This window comes from Centropristis striata, chromosome 11, assembly GCF_030273125.1.
Source record: "Centropristis striata isolate RG_2023a ecotype Rhode Island chromosome 11, C.striata_1.0, whole genome shotgun sequence".
Classification (NCBI taxonomy): Eukaryota; Metazoa; Chordata; class Actinopteri; order Perciformes; family Serranidae; genus Centropristis; species Centropristis striata.
In genome coordinates this window covers 38920325-38940271 of record NC_081527.1, presented here as the reverse complement: position 1 = coordinate 38940271, position 19947 = coordinate 38920325, and the positions used below count along the sequence as shown (strand labels likewise).

The 19947-nt window shown below is 38.4% G+C and overlaps 1 protein-coding gene across 1 annotated transcript in view; it reads right to left on the bottom strand.

Moving 5' to 3' along the window:
* LOC131980852 (cadherin-12-like) overlaps nucleotides 1–19947 on the bottom strand; it is a 73606-nt gene that overhangs the window by 34364 nt on the left and 19295 nt on the right. The window contains exons 2-5 of the mRNA XM_059345160.1: nucleotides 15071–15524; nucleotides 14802–14968; nucleotides 4600–4724; nucleotides 432–601 (exon numbers count right to left, since the gene is read on the bottom strand). Of these exons, the coding sequence (XP_059201143.1) occupies nucleotides 432–601; nucleotides 4600–4724; nucleotides 14802–14968; nucleotides 15071–15209 (601 nt within the window). The 5' untranslated portion in view covers nucleotides 15210–15524. The remainder of the gene's footprint in view (nucleotides 1–431; nucleotides 602–4599; nucleotides 4725–14801; nucleotides 14969–15070; nucleotides 15525–19947) is intronic.

The following is a 19947-nucleotide window of genomic DNA, read 5'->3' as shown; positions in this document are numbered from 1 at the left end:
TGTTTTCACAAGAAAGATCAAAATCTCTCAGACAGATTTCCACACATGATTGAGCTGGTTTAAGACTTGTTTTAACTCTTGTCTTCTCTGTGTGTGTCCTGTGCAGGCTTTCATGGAAATCATTTATCGTTTTGTTGATATTATCCGAGAAAAACCAACAAAGAGCTCTGTTAGCGTTCACCTCAGCTCTGATGACAATATCTAAAGTCTGCAGTCCAATTATAAAGCAAAGAGAAGTTCTCTCAGTGATTGTTACAAATTCTAATCATCACCAAAGACATCATGCAATGGATCCTTAATATTCTCCGTCTTCTCCTCCTTTCACTCTGTTTGGAAAGTGACTGAGGCCATTGAATGCTTATTCAGTGAACAAGATAAAGTAAGAGGCTTCATCCAAGCTGACTGGGACTCTTGTCCTCTAGCTGTCCTACCTGTTGGAGACATCTCGGGGACGCTGGCACTGTAGGGACCGTCAGGAAACCTCGGCTCGTTGTCGTTGATGTCCTGAACCTTGATGATGAACTCAGACTGTGGTTCCAGAGGGACGCCCGAGTGGATGTCCACAGCCTGGGCCTTCAGCGTGTAGTAGGACTTCTCCTCCCTGTAAAATGTCACTCATTAGTAGCAGAAAAATACACTCATTTTGATTACATCTGTTAAATTTAAAGATCTGAGCTTGTGCTCTAAAATGTAATTTCACGGTTGCTCATGAAGTTGGAGTAATTGCTTTCTGACACAATCCTGTTAATTGTGGTTTGATTTTCATTGCGATATGTTTGGAAGAGATTGATTAATAAAGAATTGATAAAAAATTGATAAAATAAGTTTTGGATCAAATGTCCAGCATGAAACCAAAGGCCCCCGATTACTTATTTATGTTGAGTATTTTAGATAAAATTCTAGTAGGAACCTCTCCGTCAGCTCCACTAAATCTATGGTAAATGTATGCTCTTTCATTTATTGTGCTTTGTGAGGCGGAGATAGGAACAGCTCCTTGACTCAGTGAAAAGATCAATACAAATTGTTGATGACCACGACTTCATCGGACTGGAAGAGACACAGCAAAACTCAAAGTTTCACAGGTGTCCTTTTCCAAAAAGAGTTTTATCTATGTTCTTCTAAATTGGACCATTATTTACACTATTAACATCAAATTGTCTTGAAGAAGATTTTTTACTAGCGATTGAGACTATAGTGTTGTCCTGAATTTTTTTTCTGAGGTAATAAATCAATTGAGAAGTTGTCTCATTTTGTATTGAAATGAATGGATCCAAATGCTTCTGCAGCTGCCGTCAGCACTCCCTGCTGGAATTTATGGTAGAATGCAGCTTTAAGCACTTGCTGGTTTGCGTCACTGCTCAGACCCGCAGGTTGCCGCTGGTTTATTGCCCATCATGGAATATGCCCTCCCAATAACTGAATAATTCTTCACAAACACATTTATTGGAATGCTGACAAGCTTCAGGAAGGAAACAATTGAATCCATGTTTACCGAGTAAAAGCACCAGAAGACAACTCAGATCTGCTGCAGCTTATTTTCAAAGATGAAAAGGAAAGGGCTGCACCTGGAGCTGTTGAGATGATCTTTAAAAACTATTATGTTGACGAATGTCTCGGCTTTGACTTGAGGATGTTTTGCCTCGGTGGAGGATTTCTCTTGACCAAATGGATGAGAATGTCAAGAGCAATGCTAATGTTGACTCCAGAGAGACAGAGAGCTTTTTAGATTAAAGAGCTCAAATCCCATCATTAAAAATGATCAGCTACCCATGGAGAGAGGTGCACAGACTCCCACAGTGTTATGCTCTAAATTGGAATAAAGCAAAAGCCATAAACTAGCAGAAGAATCCTGTCAGCTGTAAGTAGCTGCAGGTATCCCTCATACAGACCAAGATGCAATGACTCAGTTTGTAAATCTCCTCTCAAGAAAGCTCTCTAACGATAGACCTGCTCATCTCAACTTGTCAGCTGCCTTCACCTGTTTCCCATTAGCTCGTTGTTTTAGCATATTGCCTTGTTAATCCGTAAATTATAGAGCAGCTGTCTCCAGTAATTACATCCAATAACACCTCATTAACAGGCATAATTGTCTGGTGTTGGCGTTATTAAAGCAGCTGGCTAAATGACTAGAATGTGCAGGATTGGCAAGGTTAGCTGTATATGCTTTCCATTATTTAAATGGAGCTTGTATCACCTTTGTTTTTTTTAAAAGACACAAAAAGTAAGTAAAGACAGGCAGCTATGTATTATCTTACATATTTGATGCAGAAACATGAAGGCCAGGCCACAAGCATAGCATGGTGTTTTCAATAAATTGATCAGACTCACTATAATGCTCACTATGGTCATTGAGGTGTGGGTTCATGCCTCTTACTAGCCTGGGTATACTCATACGGCCTTGCACGCTCAAATTTCATTTCGAACCTCCAGGCAGTCTGGCAACTACGGCCGTTTCTTAGCCCTGTTTTAGGATCCAATCCCAGAACGGGGAGGGACGGCAAGATGATGACGCGTACTACTCGGCAGACGGAAGTTTGTAGTTTTGTAGTTTTCTTCCAGATCCAACATGGCTGCAGCAGATGCAAAACTCTCTTTAGCTGTAGATGATGTTTTAAGAGCCACGGTGATCTGGCTACGAGCCGGGGGACAGCGGAGCCCCCAGAGACCCCCAGCAGCTCCTCTACTGACCATAACATCAGTGGATGTGTGTGGCTGAATGACATGAGGGGGAATAAGGAGTAAAAATAAATAATCTTGCAGAAAGCGAGAACTGGAGAAGCAAAGCAGCAAGCAACACACACACACACACACACACACACACACATACACACACACACACACACACACACACACACACACATACACACACACCAACACTGCCGGTAGACTGTGAGCTGAAACTACAGAGCAGCCAGAGTCAGAACATGCTGCAGAAAAACGTTGCAGAAGCAGAATTGAGCATTTTAGTCTCAAAGTAGAGATGGGCTAGTCTGGCTATGTAAACATTAATTTCTGTCGCTCTACATACGTCATCTGGTATAACTGATCTGATTGGCTAAGAGCTACCTACAGACGCTTTTGATAGACATTCTAAGCGTCCAATAAACGGCTCTGGAGGATCGTAAACCACACCTCCTCTACGGAGAAATGAACGGCTGGTTTCCAGACTAATCTCATTTGTGATTAGTCTGGTTTTAGCCAGGCTAGCCTCTTACTATGTTCAGATAGAAAAAATGCAAAGGTCTGTGTTGAAGTGTATGTTTTTATGGTCCCAGGAGGCCAGTTTTGAGTGAGGAGTAAATTAAAGGCAATAATATGCCACTACACAGCACAGTAACGGACTTTAGAAATGTATGTATTCTGCTACTTTCTTGCCTCTTCTGGACTATGGTGATCTGGGTTGTATGAGTGCATCTAATCAGAGCCTAAAGAAGTTGGGCTGTGTTTATTATGTGCTCTGCGTTTCATTACTGGCTGTGAAAATCTCTCGTTAGTTTTCATCTATAAATCTATTCTTCCCTCATATCTGTGTACAGACATGTGTTGAAACCAAACTCAACATGTTCTACGCTCTCAAAATATTGTACAGATGCTGGAGCCAATAGTGAGAACTGAGTTAGGTAAGAAAGCTTTAGAGCTTGAGATGTCCAAAATTTTAAATTTGAAAAAAAGTCATACTCTAGCATGCCGGAATTTTTTGGGAAAAAGTCATTTTAAAAAACCCAAAAAACAATGAAACTCTCAAAATGGTCTTATCATAGTTTATTGATACATGTGGCTTTTCCAGGAATAACAAAAAAACACCATCTTTTTAGATGTCCAAAATCTGAAATTTGTAAAACAAAAGTCATACTATAGCATGTCAAAAAATGTCAAAATATGGTTGTTCTGTTGTTTGTCCAAAAAAATTTAAATAGTTTGTTGATCATAGTAATAGTATAATACATGCAAAAATATTATTTAAAAAACTCTCAAAACTCTTATGATAGTCTGTTGATACATGTAGTAAGTTGGCTTTTTCTCTTTTTTATGCTGCCTTCTTGGCCAGGTCTCTCTTGGATATATCTATGATATATATGTATATGTATATATATATATAAGTATATGTATATCTATATATATATATATATATATATATATACACACACACACACACAGTATAGTAATATACCAGGATAGAGGGCTGGAAGACTTTGCATTGTTTTCAAGCTAAAATCTGTCTGACCACATCCTCAGCTCCCAGCCAGTTGGACCTTTATTGGACCTTTATTGATTATTGAAAATAATCTCAGTGTCCCCGGAAGGGTTTCTTTCTTTGCTCTTCATTGTTAATTTATTTCTCAAAGTTGGAGGCTGTTGCTAACAGCTCTGCTTTCGTAGAGAAAATGTTCATTCTAACACTAAGAACAACACTTTAGACTGATAATGATGTGAAAAACAGGATCACATTTCTGATACTAATTCCATGATCAACAGCTTCAATGAACTTAGACAGACTATGCAATCAGCCGTATGTCTGTAATGTAGATCAGTTTGTATTAATTAGACGCTCTGTATTGCATTATGAGTGTACTGTTATTATGACTGATGAGTACTGACCTGTCGAGCCCCACTAGTGCATGTATATCTCCAGTTATCTGATCGATGGTGAAGATGGAGCCGGCTCCTTCTCCTGTCAGAGTGTATTTGACAGCACTGTCTCCGTGGTCCATGTCTGTGTGGAGCTGTGGGAGGAAAGACGTTAACTCATTAAGCAAATAGACATTAGTCATGATGAAACCATGTGAACATTAGTCATAATTAATGCGTAAAACAACACATGATATTTTATATGGCGATGATATAAACAAAGATGAATGAGAGCTGCAGTAGAACTCTTTTCTATCATTAATGTCTTCATCATCTTTCAGAGTTCTCAAGAGGAAGTATTGATGAATCACATCAGCTGAGATTCTGACTGTTGAACTCTCAATAACACCTACGATGTCAAAAAACTGATGTGTGATCTGGCAGCAGCGGTTTGGATTGACGATCAAAGATTTCACCTTGTTTCTACTTTTATCTGGTACAAACCAAGGTCCCTCGTCCCAAAATAATATTAAAGTTATAATAATCAATCAAACAAACAAACAATTTCTCTCTCTCACACACACACACACACACTCACACTCACACTCTCACACACACACACACAAACACTCACACTCACACTCACTTAACTGCACAGTTGAACTGTCATTTTTCATCATCAATACTCCTCTTCTGCTCGTCTGGAGCAGCAGCTAGACTGATAGGGCCATATCCAAAGGGCTACCTTGACCTCTGACCTTAAGATATCTGATTAAAAATGGGTTCTATGGGTAAGCATAATGCCAATATAAATGTGTTTGTGAATATTTCTACATTCTTGAGGACTGTGAGATGTCCAAAAAGTATTTTTAAATGCCCCAAAACTCTCTAATGGTCTTATTATAGTCTGTTGATACATTTAGTGTGGCGGGTTTTTTAAAAAAATACCAGATTTTGAGATTCCCAAAAATTGAAAAAAAAAAACTTGAAAAAAAATAAAAAAATACTGTCTTATTAAAAATTAATATAACCCAGTTATACATAGATACTTCATTCATCACATGGAGAAATTCAGATCTATAACCTCCTGCTTTTATCTGTCAGAACCAACCAGCGGGGTGTTTGACTTCTAACTATAGATGTTCAGCTCCTGAGGATCAAACCTACAACCTTCTGTCTTCTAGTCAGTTTTCTATCTCCATCAGCTATCTTCTCTTACAGACAGCTGCTGTTTTTGGTTGTATATGACATCTTCATGTGGTGTTAGACCTTAAAATTCATGTCCATTGTGAGGTTTGAACCAAGAACATCCTGTCGTCTAGTCAGAGTACATGAGGTGACACATCTCAAACTTCGTTGGTCATAGTAACATCATAAAACCTCCAAAAATATGTATAAAACCCCCCAGATATTTTAGTATGTCAAAAAAAAGGAAGGTGAATATTAAACTTGCATTCATCAGATAGACACAAACACAACTCCAAATAATTATTGTTGTTGTTCTGTAAATATGTCACTGTTTGCTAACTACAGCATCTTCTACTGTAGACAAAAAGTTAACTCACACTGCACACTTTAATCAGACTTTCTTCATGGCCAGGACCGAACACTGGACACATACACAGCCGTCATTTCTGGGTGAAAGTTCAGTCATAAACCATTGTATTCTTCAATATCTTGTTCATTTTAATGGCTGGTACAACTCAAGGTACATTTGTTTGGACAAATATATTGATCACTGTTTGCTAACTTGTTGTCTACAGCATCTTCTGCTGTGACGTGTTCAATCAGCTGACCAACTCACCATTACTCCAGTATCTGAACAGAATGCATCATTATTATCAATTATTATTATCTACACAGCAGCACTGATGCTCATCTGATTAGAAGTCTCTCAAACCAGAAACATCATTACACCAACTTACATCACTTCATCACAGTGTTTAATCACTCTGCTCTCTTCATTACTGTCCGTCATCACAGCATGGAGAGGCCTCATATTATAACTAAATATTTAATTTTGTGACATTCATTCATCTCTAATTTCATTAGCTAGCCTGCTTTTGAATGATGCGTCCCTTTGTTTCATCATTCCTGACTGGCTTTGATACAACAGGATATTCAAAACATTTATTGTTTTTCAGAAAAAAGTGCCTCTCACTTATGATAGATGTTGCTGTTGTTAGTTCTGTGAGAAAGAGAAAGTTTGACTTTAAGAGTGCAGCTTACTTCTGATGAATGCTGATGACCTCACAGTAATCTGTGGCGTGGTCATTGTGTTGAGCAGTGATGCAGTGACAGATGGACGCGCCACTGCAAAGGTCAGGCAGACATATGTAACGAGGTCAACGAGGTCATAAACACACATTCTGCTGAGAGACAAACAAGCATGAAGTCATGCTGTAAGCTCTGTTTATTGTCACTCATTAGAGTTTTTCAATTATTTTCTGTTAATGCACTTTTTTTCTATTCTTATTAAATATAAGGTAAAGTATTTTAAATGTGTTCACCTGCTGCAGCTGTTTCCTGTTTCTATGCACAATTGTTTGTTGCTGCATGGTTTTTTATTGGTGTTTAGTGTTTTTGCGAGTGTATGTATGTATTACTTCTGTGTATTAATGTATATATGTTTGTAGCCAAAAACAAATTTGGACAATAAAATCTTATCTAACAAGATATATATATCTGTCTGTCTGTCTGTCTGTCTGTCTGTCTCTATCAATTCATCAATCTATCTACCCGTCATTTCTGGGTTAAAGTACAGTCATGGAAAAAAATATTACACCATTGTTTTCTTCAATTTCTTGTTCATTTTAATGCCTGGTACAACGAAAGGTACATTTGTTTGGACAAATATAATGATGACAACAAAGAGTTTAATTGAAGAGCTGATATCTAGCCATTTTCCATGGTTTTCTTAATAATAACCAAAATCCTTATCTAGAAAAACATGGAAAATGTCTAGATATCAGCTCTTAAATTAATCTCTTGTGAGCCATTATTGTTGTTATCATTAATTCAGTCCAAACAAATGTACCTTTAGTTGTACCAGGCATTAAAATGAACAACAAATTGAAGAAAACAATGGTTTAACGATTTAAAAAAATATATTTTAACCTTATTCAGAAAAGGTGACCATATCCGGGGCTGCTAACTATCAGTTTGGTTTGGAGTGTGAACTTGTATCGGTGAAGTTGGTTCAGTGTTGTGTGACAGCAGGAGTCAGAGCCACCTCTCCTCAGCCTCCGGGATTTATGGTTCAAAAAGTTTAGTTCAAATTCAAAATGTCAAAGCATTTCAGACTTTGATTCATTCTGCAGCTAGTAACTGTTGAACTACTCATCCACATCCCAGCGTGTAGTGAGAAGCTGTAGTTGGTTATTTCACACTCTCATCACAAACAAACTGCTGCAGAACTCACCTGGACCGGACTGAGACCACTTCATCCTCACTTCCTTTAAAGGCTCTCTAGACTCGTATTACTACACACCAGGGTAAATCTGTTTTCAAATCAGCCAAAAATCATCGTCTAAATAAATAATCTTGCAGAAAGTGAGAACTGGAGAAGCAAAGCAGCAGCAGCTCCCTCCAACACTCTTTCACACACACACACACACACACACACACTGAAACACACCAACACACCCGGCAGACTGTGAGCTGAAACTACAGAGCAGCCAGAGCTGAAACTACAGAGCAGCCAGAGCCAGAACATGCTGCAGAAAAACGTTGAAGAATTGAGCATTTTAGTCTCAAAGTAGCGATGGGCTAGTCTGGCTATGTAAACATTAATTTCTGTCGCTGTACATACGTCATCTGGTATAACTGATCTGATTGGCTAAGAGCTACCTACAGACGCTTTGATAGACATTCTAAGCGTCCAATAAACGGCTCTGGAGGATCGTAAACCACGCCTCCTCTACGGAGAAATGTATAGGTGGTCTCCAAACTATTGTGATATAGTCTGCTGTTAGCCAGGCTAACCTTTAATATTCTTTCACATGACAAATATTTGTGAAATAACTGTTACCAAAGCCTCTTTAGCCTGTTATACAATTCACTAATACTTTCTTAATACAGTCAATAATAAGAAAGTACTTACAGTACAAAGTTACATAGCCCAACAAAAAATGTATTTTTGGTGTAACATAAATTAAATATAGCCTAAATGTAAAGGTGATTAATAAAATATTAAATAAAATATATAAAAAATACAAACATAAATAGGGTTTACTTTAACCTCTTGTGGTTTTTTCATACAGAATATAACACACTTGTGTTTTCATATTTGATGTGTTAAAGTTCCTGGTTTATTACCTGCTCTTGAAATGTCACAGGAAAACGTCTTACAAACTGCATGTCGCTGATCTTTCTCCGAGACTGTGAAATTCTCCCATGTGACATTTTCTTTTACTCGTCTTTAAAAAACAAACTACACGTTCATGAATCCGTTGCCGCCTTACGTCATGCCAGAGTCCCAGCCAATGAGGCTTCTTCTCCGCTGTAGGAGTGAGACCACAAGTCAATATAACATTTTGCCGGCTCAAAAATGATGCGAATGGGGTGGTCCGTAGCGTAGTGGGTTACACAGGCGCCCCATGTATAGAGGCTACAGTCCTCGCTGCGGCGGAGCCGGGTTCGAATCCGGCCTCAGCTCCCTTTGCCGCATGTCTTCCCCTCTGTCACCCCCTTTCACTCTATCACTATCAATAAAAGCAAAAAATGCCAAAAAAATAATCTTAAAAAAAAAAAAAAAAAAAAAAAAATTATGCGAACGAACAGATAAACATCAGCTACTGCAATCAGCAAATGTCATCTTATTATTATTATTGATATCAGCCGATACCGATAGATCGGTGCATCCTGAATGCAGATTTGAAAACACATGCATGCCTTTCCCCTTCTATAATCATACCAAATAAACTATAAATATAAAATAAATAAATCTTTTTCTGTCCCCCTTTGGAGTCAGAAGAAGCTTTTTTCTTAGAGATAAAATCTGTCTATGAAATTAAATGGATATGTACAGTGGAAAACAGTAAAAACTACTATTAAAAACCCAGGGCTCTGGTCTGAAGAGCATGATATCATAGAAGTGGCTAAATTTGGTCCATCTGTCTCGAACCTTAATGACAGAACAGACAGACTGTCAACTCCACCCATAGACTCCTATGAGTGTTTGGTACAGAGCGGACCGCTCTAAGAAAAGCAAACATGTAGCGGCACTCCGTTTGGCCTTCTTTCTTTACTGCACCACTTCTCAGTCGAAAAAACATTCTTTTTCCACGCAAGCGCAGAGACATGACAACTTCTTTGTCTTTTAAAACATTTACTTAAAAACAACAAAGTAAATTAGAAGTCTGACACAAGGTCAAAAGACTGTGTTGCCCTTCATGTTCCGACTCTAAAAAACGAAACTTTAGGTACACACAGTCAGATACCGTAGTTTCCACCATAAAGTGACATCACAACGTAGAATTAAGAGCATAAAAACGTTTTTAACCTTTTACATATTACTAAAGGTGTATTTTAAACGAACATACTCTAAGCAGGATAAGAATAAAAATGAAATCATCATCATTCATTTTTAACTGTTTTTAGCTTATATTATTATTGCTGGCCCTTATAGGCCCTTACATTACATACAGGACTCTACTAGTAATTGTAAGAAAGGTGCCGTTTCTGTGAATTCAGGCCACAAAACCACTGAGCTAGGTTAAGGGCAAAAAACTTCCAGTAATGCGTTTAAAAAACAGTTTAAACTGTGAATAAATGTACATAAATGCCGGAAGTAAAGTAGTTACGAGGGTGATGTGAGCCACGGAAGTTATGTAAACAACGAAAGTTACGAAAAAATAAATAAATCACAAACCGTGAACCACAGAAGTTACATAAAAAGTATTTTACTTTTTCCCGTTCACACGGGAAATGAAGCCCATTCTCCTGGTGAAAGTCCGCCACATGTTCAAGTGTAACATCTAAACTATGCTTTACTCTTTTTTGAGGAGAGCCCAATCTTGTGTATTTGTGCATTTGAAAAACAGTTTGAATAACATCCTCATGGTCTTCATACTATTCAAATGTTATAGAATAATATAAGCTATAGGGATACTGTTCCGTCGAACAAGTCTTCCAGAAAATCTGAAAATAAAGAGTTAAAGGAGTTATAAACAATTTGCTACTTATTGCATTCTGTTTAATATGTGTTTTAAACAACATCCCAACTCTTTTGGAATCTGGATAATGATATTTTTGGTGCAGCAGTGTGAAGGGAGTTCTGGTGTTTTAGGGTGAACATGCTCCTCCGTGTGTGTGGCCTGTTTGCCTGCCAGCAGTAATTGGTAATTGATAAGACGAGCGTGTTTGTTGTAAGTCGTTCGGTAGAGCAGGACTCTAATCTTCTCTCCCTGCCTCCCTCCACGGATCCACCCAGAGGTTTTACACTAAAAGCCCTGACTTAAACTCCAGCAGTGTAAGGTTATCTCCTTCCCTCCACGCCGCCCGGCCTCCTCTGGTGATAATCAAGCTGTGACCTGCCATTAGCACAAACAGCAGATTAATCAGAGTTAGGGTGGAGTCTGACAGCCTCTTCACGTGCTCTCCTCCTGTCTGACGCCGGGCCAACAGGACTGGAGAGCTAGAGAAGTTAGCTTGTAAAAGGACTCTCTCAGTTCCCAACGACATGAGAGAGAATGTCTTTAAGTGTCCTTAACAAAACAACACGCAGTGAAATCACACACTCTTCAGCCTGAAGACCCCAAAGACACACACACACACACACACACACACACACACACACACATGGTGTGTGACGCTCTGAGTGAACTTGGTGGTTTCAACAGTGGTGGAAAGTTACTAAGTAGGCCTACATTTACTCAAGTACTGTACTTCAGTATACTTTTGAATACTTGAGTTACTCCACTACATTTAGAGGCAAATCTTGTACTTTTTACTCCACGACATTTAGCTGACAGCTTTAGTTACTTTTCAGGTCGAGATTTAAAATAAAAAACATGATGAATTTAAAGTGACTAGACATTTTTTTAATTAAATCTCATAACAGTGCATTAAGTAGTTTAAAATGAGCTCGTCCTTGAGAAAATTCAAATGTTGCTTATATAAATGCATCAATAATAATAATCCAATACTATATTTTGAATATATATAAAACAATCTAAATGGGTTCATCATGCATAACGAATACTTTTACTTTTGATACTTTAAGTACATTTTGATGCTGATACTTTTGTACTTTTACTTCAGTAAGTTTTGAATGCAGGACTTTTACTGTAGTGGAGTCATTTCACAGTGTGTATTAGTACTTTTACTGAAGTAAGGGATCTGAATACTTCTTCCACCGCTGGTGGTCAGACCATACTGGCCCTCATTTATCAAACGGACGTAGAAACCAGCAGATCTGCGTATATATTTCGTCTTACGACAGGGTTCACGTGTGATTTATCAAATGTTCATATCTGTCCAATCACAGTGTAAGAGTGAACAGCTGTTCATAAATGTGGCGGCTCGAAACAAGCGTAATTTCAATGTCACGCCCTAATATATATAATATATATATATATAATATATATCAGATTCAGATGGCTCGCCTTCAAAGTTTACACCGAAGGACGCAATACGGCTAAAAGGAGGATTTTTTTTTCCCTTTTCTTTTTTTACAGTCAGCTTTATTCGTCACAAATTACAAGTTCAGTGATTATTTAACATTTGGAGCAGGAGGAGGAAAGGAAAGGAAGGAAATCAGTGGTTCTGTCAGCAGAGTAGCAGTGGAGCACTAAACTCCTGGAGAGGTTGGAATATTTCATTTATACACTGTGATATATAAAGAAAGCCTATATAATATCTAAATATTTTTATTATTATTCACTTCTTTACATTCTGGATCTTTCACTTCAAGTGAGTTATTCAAGTTTCAGCACCACAGACAGCTCCCGTCATCACACTGGCTGCTACCACAAGTTTACATTGGGTTTTCTCTCTCACATTCACTATTTTACCTCTTTTATTCACAATGTTTACCTCTCATATTCACAGTATTATCCTTCACATACACCATGTTACGTCTTAAATAGTTTTACCCCTCATATTCACAATGTTTACCCCTCATATTCACAATGTTTACCCCTCATATTCACAATGTTTACCCCTCATATTCACAATGTTTACCCCTCATATTCACAATGTTTACCTCTCATATTCACAATTTTATATCCAGAGCAGAGGGCTGAAACATGTTCTGCAGTTCAGTTTCAATACAAATAAATAAATAAAGCTTTGCTGTTTTTATGTGAGGATCATTTATCAAAAGGAGACATCAGCACTGCAGGAACTGATCGCTCAGTATTGATCTGCACAGAAGTGAGAGAACTCAGCTGCTGGACAGGAAGCCAACAGAGAGTCTAGAGCAGCACGAGGTGATGACACCGACTCTAAACCGGATCATTATGCTGCTGGACCTAAACCTGCATAGTGTTGTTGATTTATCAGAGCAAAGCAACAATTGACCTGTTACCTACTCTGGATCACAGACGGATATGGATTTGTCAGCCAAGCATTTTTTCCCTGATTAGTAAATTAAATGACACAAGTGAAGGCTCAGAACTACGAGGGGCCGTAGGGGCCACAATTCATTCTTCCCTCTCACAAACACAGAAAATACCTCTCACAAAGTACCTCTTTATTATTCGGCAAACACAACAAACCCCGCCCCCCCAATGTTACCCTATGGAGAGGCTAGAGTGGATGACATCATCGCTAGAGGCAGAGAAAAAAATGTAAAAAAATAAATTTGGAAACTGCGCTTGAGGCCGCAAATGGCACTCTACAGAAATAATGTACTGTATTTCCTCAAATAGTATCCGGGACTTCTATTAATAAAAAATCAGTTTGGGACCCGGCTAATAATAGGGGCAGGCTATTATTTGAAGGAGGCTTTTATTAAAAAAAGAAAACCAGAGCAGCTCTGACCAGCACTTTTTAGAGTGTTTCACACAGCGCATTGTAGCCAGTTAGCCGGATGTCGGCCATATTGGAAGTACTGGGATGTAAACAAACAATGAACAGCTGAATGTTCATTTGAAGCAGGATTTAAAATGTCTAAACTAGTAAAAAGCCCAGAAGAACGTGTGTAAACGGCTGGACTTTACAGAGAATGACTAGGACAGCAGAGAAACAACCATATTTACCTACAGGACTAACTCGTGGGGACAAACTTCTAAATACAGAAATCTGTTGCCGTCAGATGATGTTTCCTGAACGGTGTTCTCCGTAGATCACCTCCTGGTTGGAGTTAGGGTTTCAGTTTAAGGTGAGGCCTTGTAGAGAGAACTGTTTGGGGTTCAGGTAAACTTGGGCTCATGTTAACAACTTAAAGGAGGACTGGCTGGGGTCAGGGGTCAGGGTGGTGACTGGTTGGGGTCAGGGGTCAGGTTGGTGACTGGTTGGGGTCAGGGGTCAGGTTGGTGACTGGTTGGGGTCAGGGGTCAGGTTAAGGTAAGGGGGACACATATCGACGGGGGACAGACTTTAACACTGCTAAGACACCCGGCTTATAAAAGAGGCCGGCTTTTATTTACTAAAAACTGTTTTTACACCCGGTTACTAAATAACATTAATAGGGCCCGGCTTTAAATTGAGGAAATACGGTAAACATAGAAATGTAGGAAAATTTGTCTTCTCACTCATATTGGTCTGCTAAAGCTGTCAGTTATAGTTTGGGCGTAGGACTCAGGCAAGCAGTGGTACCAGTTTTTTCTGATCGCTCTAAAAAGACAATTTCTTCATTTTTCTTCACAAAACACATATGTGGACTTTCAGGAAGAACTCAGGATGCTCAAAGTGAAGTCGGTTTTATGATAGAAGTTACGAATTGGCCAAAAATGCTCTCTGTTCAAGAGGAACTCACACCTGTTTTTCTGTCTTTCTCAGTGGCGTCAAATTCCTCAGAGCGGTTGATTGCTCTGCTCTGATTGGTGGCCCTGGTTGCCGAGAGATTCCTCAGATCTTCTAGTTTCATATGATACCAGTATCTCCAGGATATTCCTAAAAGTGAGCCCACTACGGAAAAATAAAAACTTGGCGATACTTGGCGACCATGAATCGATATAATATTTCCATAAGCTGTATGGATTTTCCCCACCTCTAGTTCTCTCTTGCAGTGAAGTGGAAGCTTGTAGAAAGACTTTAAAGGTCAGAGGTGAACAATATCTTCTTACCTTTCCAACATACTGAGGTTCAGATCCCATGTACTCCTCCAGCACGAAGAACTGGTTCCACACCCATCCTCTTTTAATCCGCTGGGCCCTTGATCGTCCATGTCTCCTGAGCCTCGTCCTGCCTTCTACTGACGTCCCGGCGCCCAGAGATGCTCCGACGCTCCGACCTCCAGGCCCGGCTGACAACGCTCCGACGCTCCGACCTCCAGGCCCGGCCGACAACGCTCCGACGCTCCGACCTCCAGGCCCGGCTGACAACGCTCCGACGCTCCGACCTCCAGGCCCGGCCGACAACGCTCCAGCCTTGGTCCGGCCCTGGAGCAGAGGCTGCACGGGGATTTGAGAGCTGTAGTCCAACAGGAAACAGGAGCCCACCAGAAGCAGAGTGGCATATTCCCTTGTGATCATCAGGGACTATTTCTGTTATAAAGATAGTGAAATGTTATTTTTTTTAAAGCTGGCTATTTCCAGGTAGGAAACGGACATGCATCCGAAACTGGGTTTGCCGTTAAGGAAAGCATCGGACAAGGTGTTTAGATTCCACAGAGGTCTGATCATTGCTCCAGATCATGGTGATAAAGGGAGTCAGTGAACACGTTGGACACTTTGGTTTAAGTTCCATCAGAAGGCTTGTTGGAGAGTGAAAGTCTTTGTCTAGATGATGTTTGGTGTCTGCAGAGGAATCATCCTCGTCTTCTCCACTTCAGTCCTCAGCTCAGACACCTGCAAGAGAAGAGAACAATCATTCTTTATCTGAAGGAAACACGTCTTCAGCAGATGGACTTTGTGAGATTGCCAAATACTAACAGCTGTTATCATTTAGAAAAAAAGTTTTATACTGAAGTCCCATAATGACAGACTGCTGGTGAGCATTTTTAGTTTGACTTTATCAACTGTAATCTGACCGCAGAGCAAACATTTGCTTGTTCTGTTTGATATTTAGAGGACAACACTAGGGCCATGTAACATTATGATCATTTCAATTGCATTCAAGAAATCATACGGAAACTGGCTTACACTTACGGTTGTCCAAAAACTAAACAGCTAAAACTAAAATGTGTGTTAGGAAGAGGTCACATGTATTACATTTACTAAATTTTTGGTCAAAATTGAGTTCTAACTAAAAATGAACTCCTCAATGTCTGTTATATCTTGTGACAAAGTTTTAGATTTCAATTTTGCTTTTTTCAGAGAAATAATGATATAAAAAATTGCAGTAGCTACAAAATCCAACTCAAAACCAAAGCAGACTGAGATACAGTGTAGCCTTGTATTTCTTCATTGTGATGAATAGTGAAGACATTATTATTATTATTATTGGATAGGGGAATTATTATCTAGATAGCGATGAAGTAAAAAAGTGAGATAAAGTTATATTTAGACTGAAATATAACTTTACTTTATAATATGAAATCTAAAATACACTAATCTTTGAATAGAGTTGTTGAATATAACAAAATCAATTTTAAAATGTTTATTCAACAAAATATGAAAGCTAAAAGAAGACAACAACATTACTATTAGAACCTTTTACAGCAAAACCAGAGTGCAGTCACTACATTTTTGGGGTCAAAGGTCAAATAAATCGTCATGATTTGTTAGCATAAAAATTACATTAATACATGTAGAAATAAGTGTCATATAAATAACCTATATATATAACCCATTTAAAGTAGTTTTTCTCAGTGTTAATGTCACTGAAACAGGTCCAATAGTGGCCATGGAGCTGGAGCTCTGGCATTCAAAAATATGATCAAATTTTTCCCACAAAAACTTGATTTTGCACAATAATGCAGATGAGAAATCCTCTGAGTAGGAAACATGCAGCTATTTCATGAAACACTCCAACACTTAGTGCAGGTCCATCTCCTTCACATGGAGCAGGATGTATGTAAGAGATGTGAGAGGTGGTGTTTACTGAGTATCACTGCTGCACTCGAACTCACCAGCACATCAGGCCAAGGACCAGATCAGATCACAAGGACCAGATCAGACCACAGGGACCAGATCAGACCACAAGGACCAAATCAGATCACAAGGACCAGATCAGATCACAAGGACCAGATCAGACCACAAGGACCAGATCAGATCACAAGGACCAGATCAGATCACAAGGACCAGATCAGATCACAGGCTCTAATTAGAAAAAGGCTTTAGCATGCGAGGCATGCTGCAGGCACGTGCAGATCTTTGGTTCCTCAGAGCACTTTGAAGGCCTCATTACTTGTGTAATCTGTGAGGGAATATATTTTCATTGTATTTTATTATACCAGAGATTTACCACTAATAACCTATACTTGGTTACAGTTTGGACATTTGGCACCATTAAGATAAGGTAATATACTTTATTCTCCCCTTAGGGAAACGTTGGAGGAAAATATAAAACAATGTATGCATTTAAACCAGTTGTGTGTGTGTTAAACAAGATAAAAAGCAATCATGATCATTCTTGACCTATGTTGAGTGTGTGTGTGTGTGTGTGTGTGTGTGTGTTAATAGTAAGAGATGTAAGCTGATATACAATGAGTAATTACTGTAACAACCAGACCAAAGCAGAAGTGAAGTTAGAGGAAACGATGGTGAAATCTTGATTTGTGTTCAAATGCATGAAAAAAGATGTTTGTGAAGGTTATAATAATTAAAGTATGATTGTTGTTTTAAAAAGGAACACAGCTCTCATTCAGCAAAATTGGTGACAGGAAATAGGAAGTCTTAGCACCCAAATAAGGTAAACTGCTGACATCGGTAACATTGGACGCTGGAAAGAACCTTAAAACCCACCAGAAGAATCAGATCATACACACAGTCATTACCCGACTACCAATAAAAACAGCAACACTGCTGAAGGTCTGAGGTGTTTGTCCTTTGGTAGAGTTGGGTCTCCACCAATGAGAGAAGGAGAAAGAGAGGGCTGAATGGTATAAAAGCTGATGTTTTTCAGTCTGTATTGATTTACTTCCTTTTCCAGTGCAGTTCAGCTCCAGTCTTTATCTTTGACGAGCTCGTCCTAATGAACTCCTGATTCCAGACTGATGGACTGGATCTGTCTGCTTTCTCAGCATTTTCAAACAAGTTAATTTAGTGTGAGACGGACTTTTTGTAATTGTTTTCAATGAGACTGAATCATTTTGCCACTCTTATATGCCTTGTTTTTGCAGGAGCCTTGACATCTTATATCTTATATCCCAACCGTCCCTGGTGGATCTGTAACTCAGCCATGAAGCACTCGAGGCTCTTGTGCAGCTTGTATTTGTCCATAATGGATTCAAGAATTTCAAATGTGTCATTTGTTTTTGCCACAAGAACATATTTACATAAGAATATAGTATATACATAATAATGGCCACCAAGATGTAGTTTCCAAGATGTTTCCATCATAAAGGGCAACTCATTGATGTTGACAGCTTCACCTTTACATTCACTATTAACATATAAATGATTTCACCCACTAACTCATCATGTTAATGAACAAAAACGTATCAGGGGAAACATTACATCTCCTCCTGAAGCTCCATCCTAGTGAATATAAATATATATATATATATATATATATATATATATATATATATATATATGCAAACATATCCTTACTGTCTCCATTAAATGACCTCTTCAGAAAAGATTTGAAGTGAACGTGGCAGTAAACTGCATTTATTCAAATCAGGGAGAAAGACATTACCAACTATATGGCTTGTCTGTCTAAGCTGAGGAAGAGGATTTGGGCCAGATAGGAGGAAAAACAAATCATTAATAAGTTCAAGAAAAAAAGTAAAAATTACGAGAGTAAAGTCGAACTACAATGTTGAGAAAATACGTATATAATATAAAATATAATACAATATATGTCTAAAAATTACTTATAAATTACATAAAAGCAGATTTCCCCCGAAAAAAATAGTTATGGTAGCCTTTCACAGAATAGCTCATTTAGTATGTGTCAGGAGATTTTAATACTACTACACCCTTAAATATTGTAGTTATTGCTCATTTAATGAAAATCAGGTTGTAGCTCACAGTCTACCTAACTGTTCTGATAGAAAACAATGTTCCTCTGATGACTCATTTAATTTATCCTTTATTTATTTCTTGAGGAATCATTGAGGGCAACCCCTCATTTACAATGATGTCGAGAGTTCAGAGAACACACATGCAGGAACATTAAAAACAGTTACAGTTATTGGTTATCATAGTTTTAAACGGGCCCAGAGTTATAACTGTGTTGAGTTTGAGTGAATGTTGTAAGATGTTGCAGGTAGATGCAGCAGAAAAACTGAAAGCAATTTTTCCAAATTCAGTATTGATTCAATATTGTAATTATGTTAACATGAAATTTGAATGTGAGTTTTTGATCTAAGCAGACGCCCAGATATTTGTGAAATCTTTTCAATGCTGTGACCTGTTAAAGTGGTGATATAAACCATCTTCAGCAATATGTCTGGCTCTTGAGAATATCATGTGTTTGGTTTTGTCTGAATTGAGAACTAATTTTAGATTGAGGAGAGAATGTTGTAGTTTATTGAAGGCTTGTTGGAGTTTCAGTGGCTGAATGTGCGGTGTTAGCGGTGAAATACAGAACTGTGTCATCGGCGTAGAGACGGACCTTAAATCTGTGAATATCTTTCCAACTTTACTGAAAACAAAAAGTTTACTTTATTCTCGTCATTTCAGCTTTTTTTTTCTCAAAATCACATTTCAACTTTATTCTCAACATCTCAACTTTATTCTCATTATTTCAACTTTTACTGACTCAAACTGCATAATGAAAACAAAAATTCGCCTTTTTTCTCCTACCTGGCCCCTACTCAGTCAAACAACTCCACAAGTATTGGTCCTCTGAGCCACACTGGGACATGCAGGAGAATAAATCTTTTATTATTATATAATTAAGGGACCAGTGAAAGGTCGAGCTCCACTCACTGACTCAGTGTTGCTCAAGTTACTTAGAAATACTAATTAGCTACTGATTACTGATTACTTCTTCAAGAAAGTAACCCAGTCCATTTACTGATTACTTATTTTCAAAAGTAATTAGTTCCTTTAATTACTTTACTTAGTTACTTTTCAAAAACAATGATGCACAACCTGAATACGCTATAAAGCAATAGACCTTTCAGCCTCATTTTATTCTTTCTGCATATTCCATCAT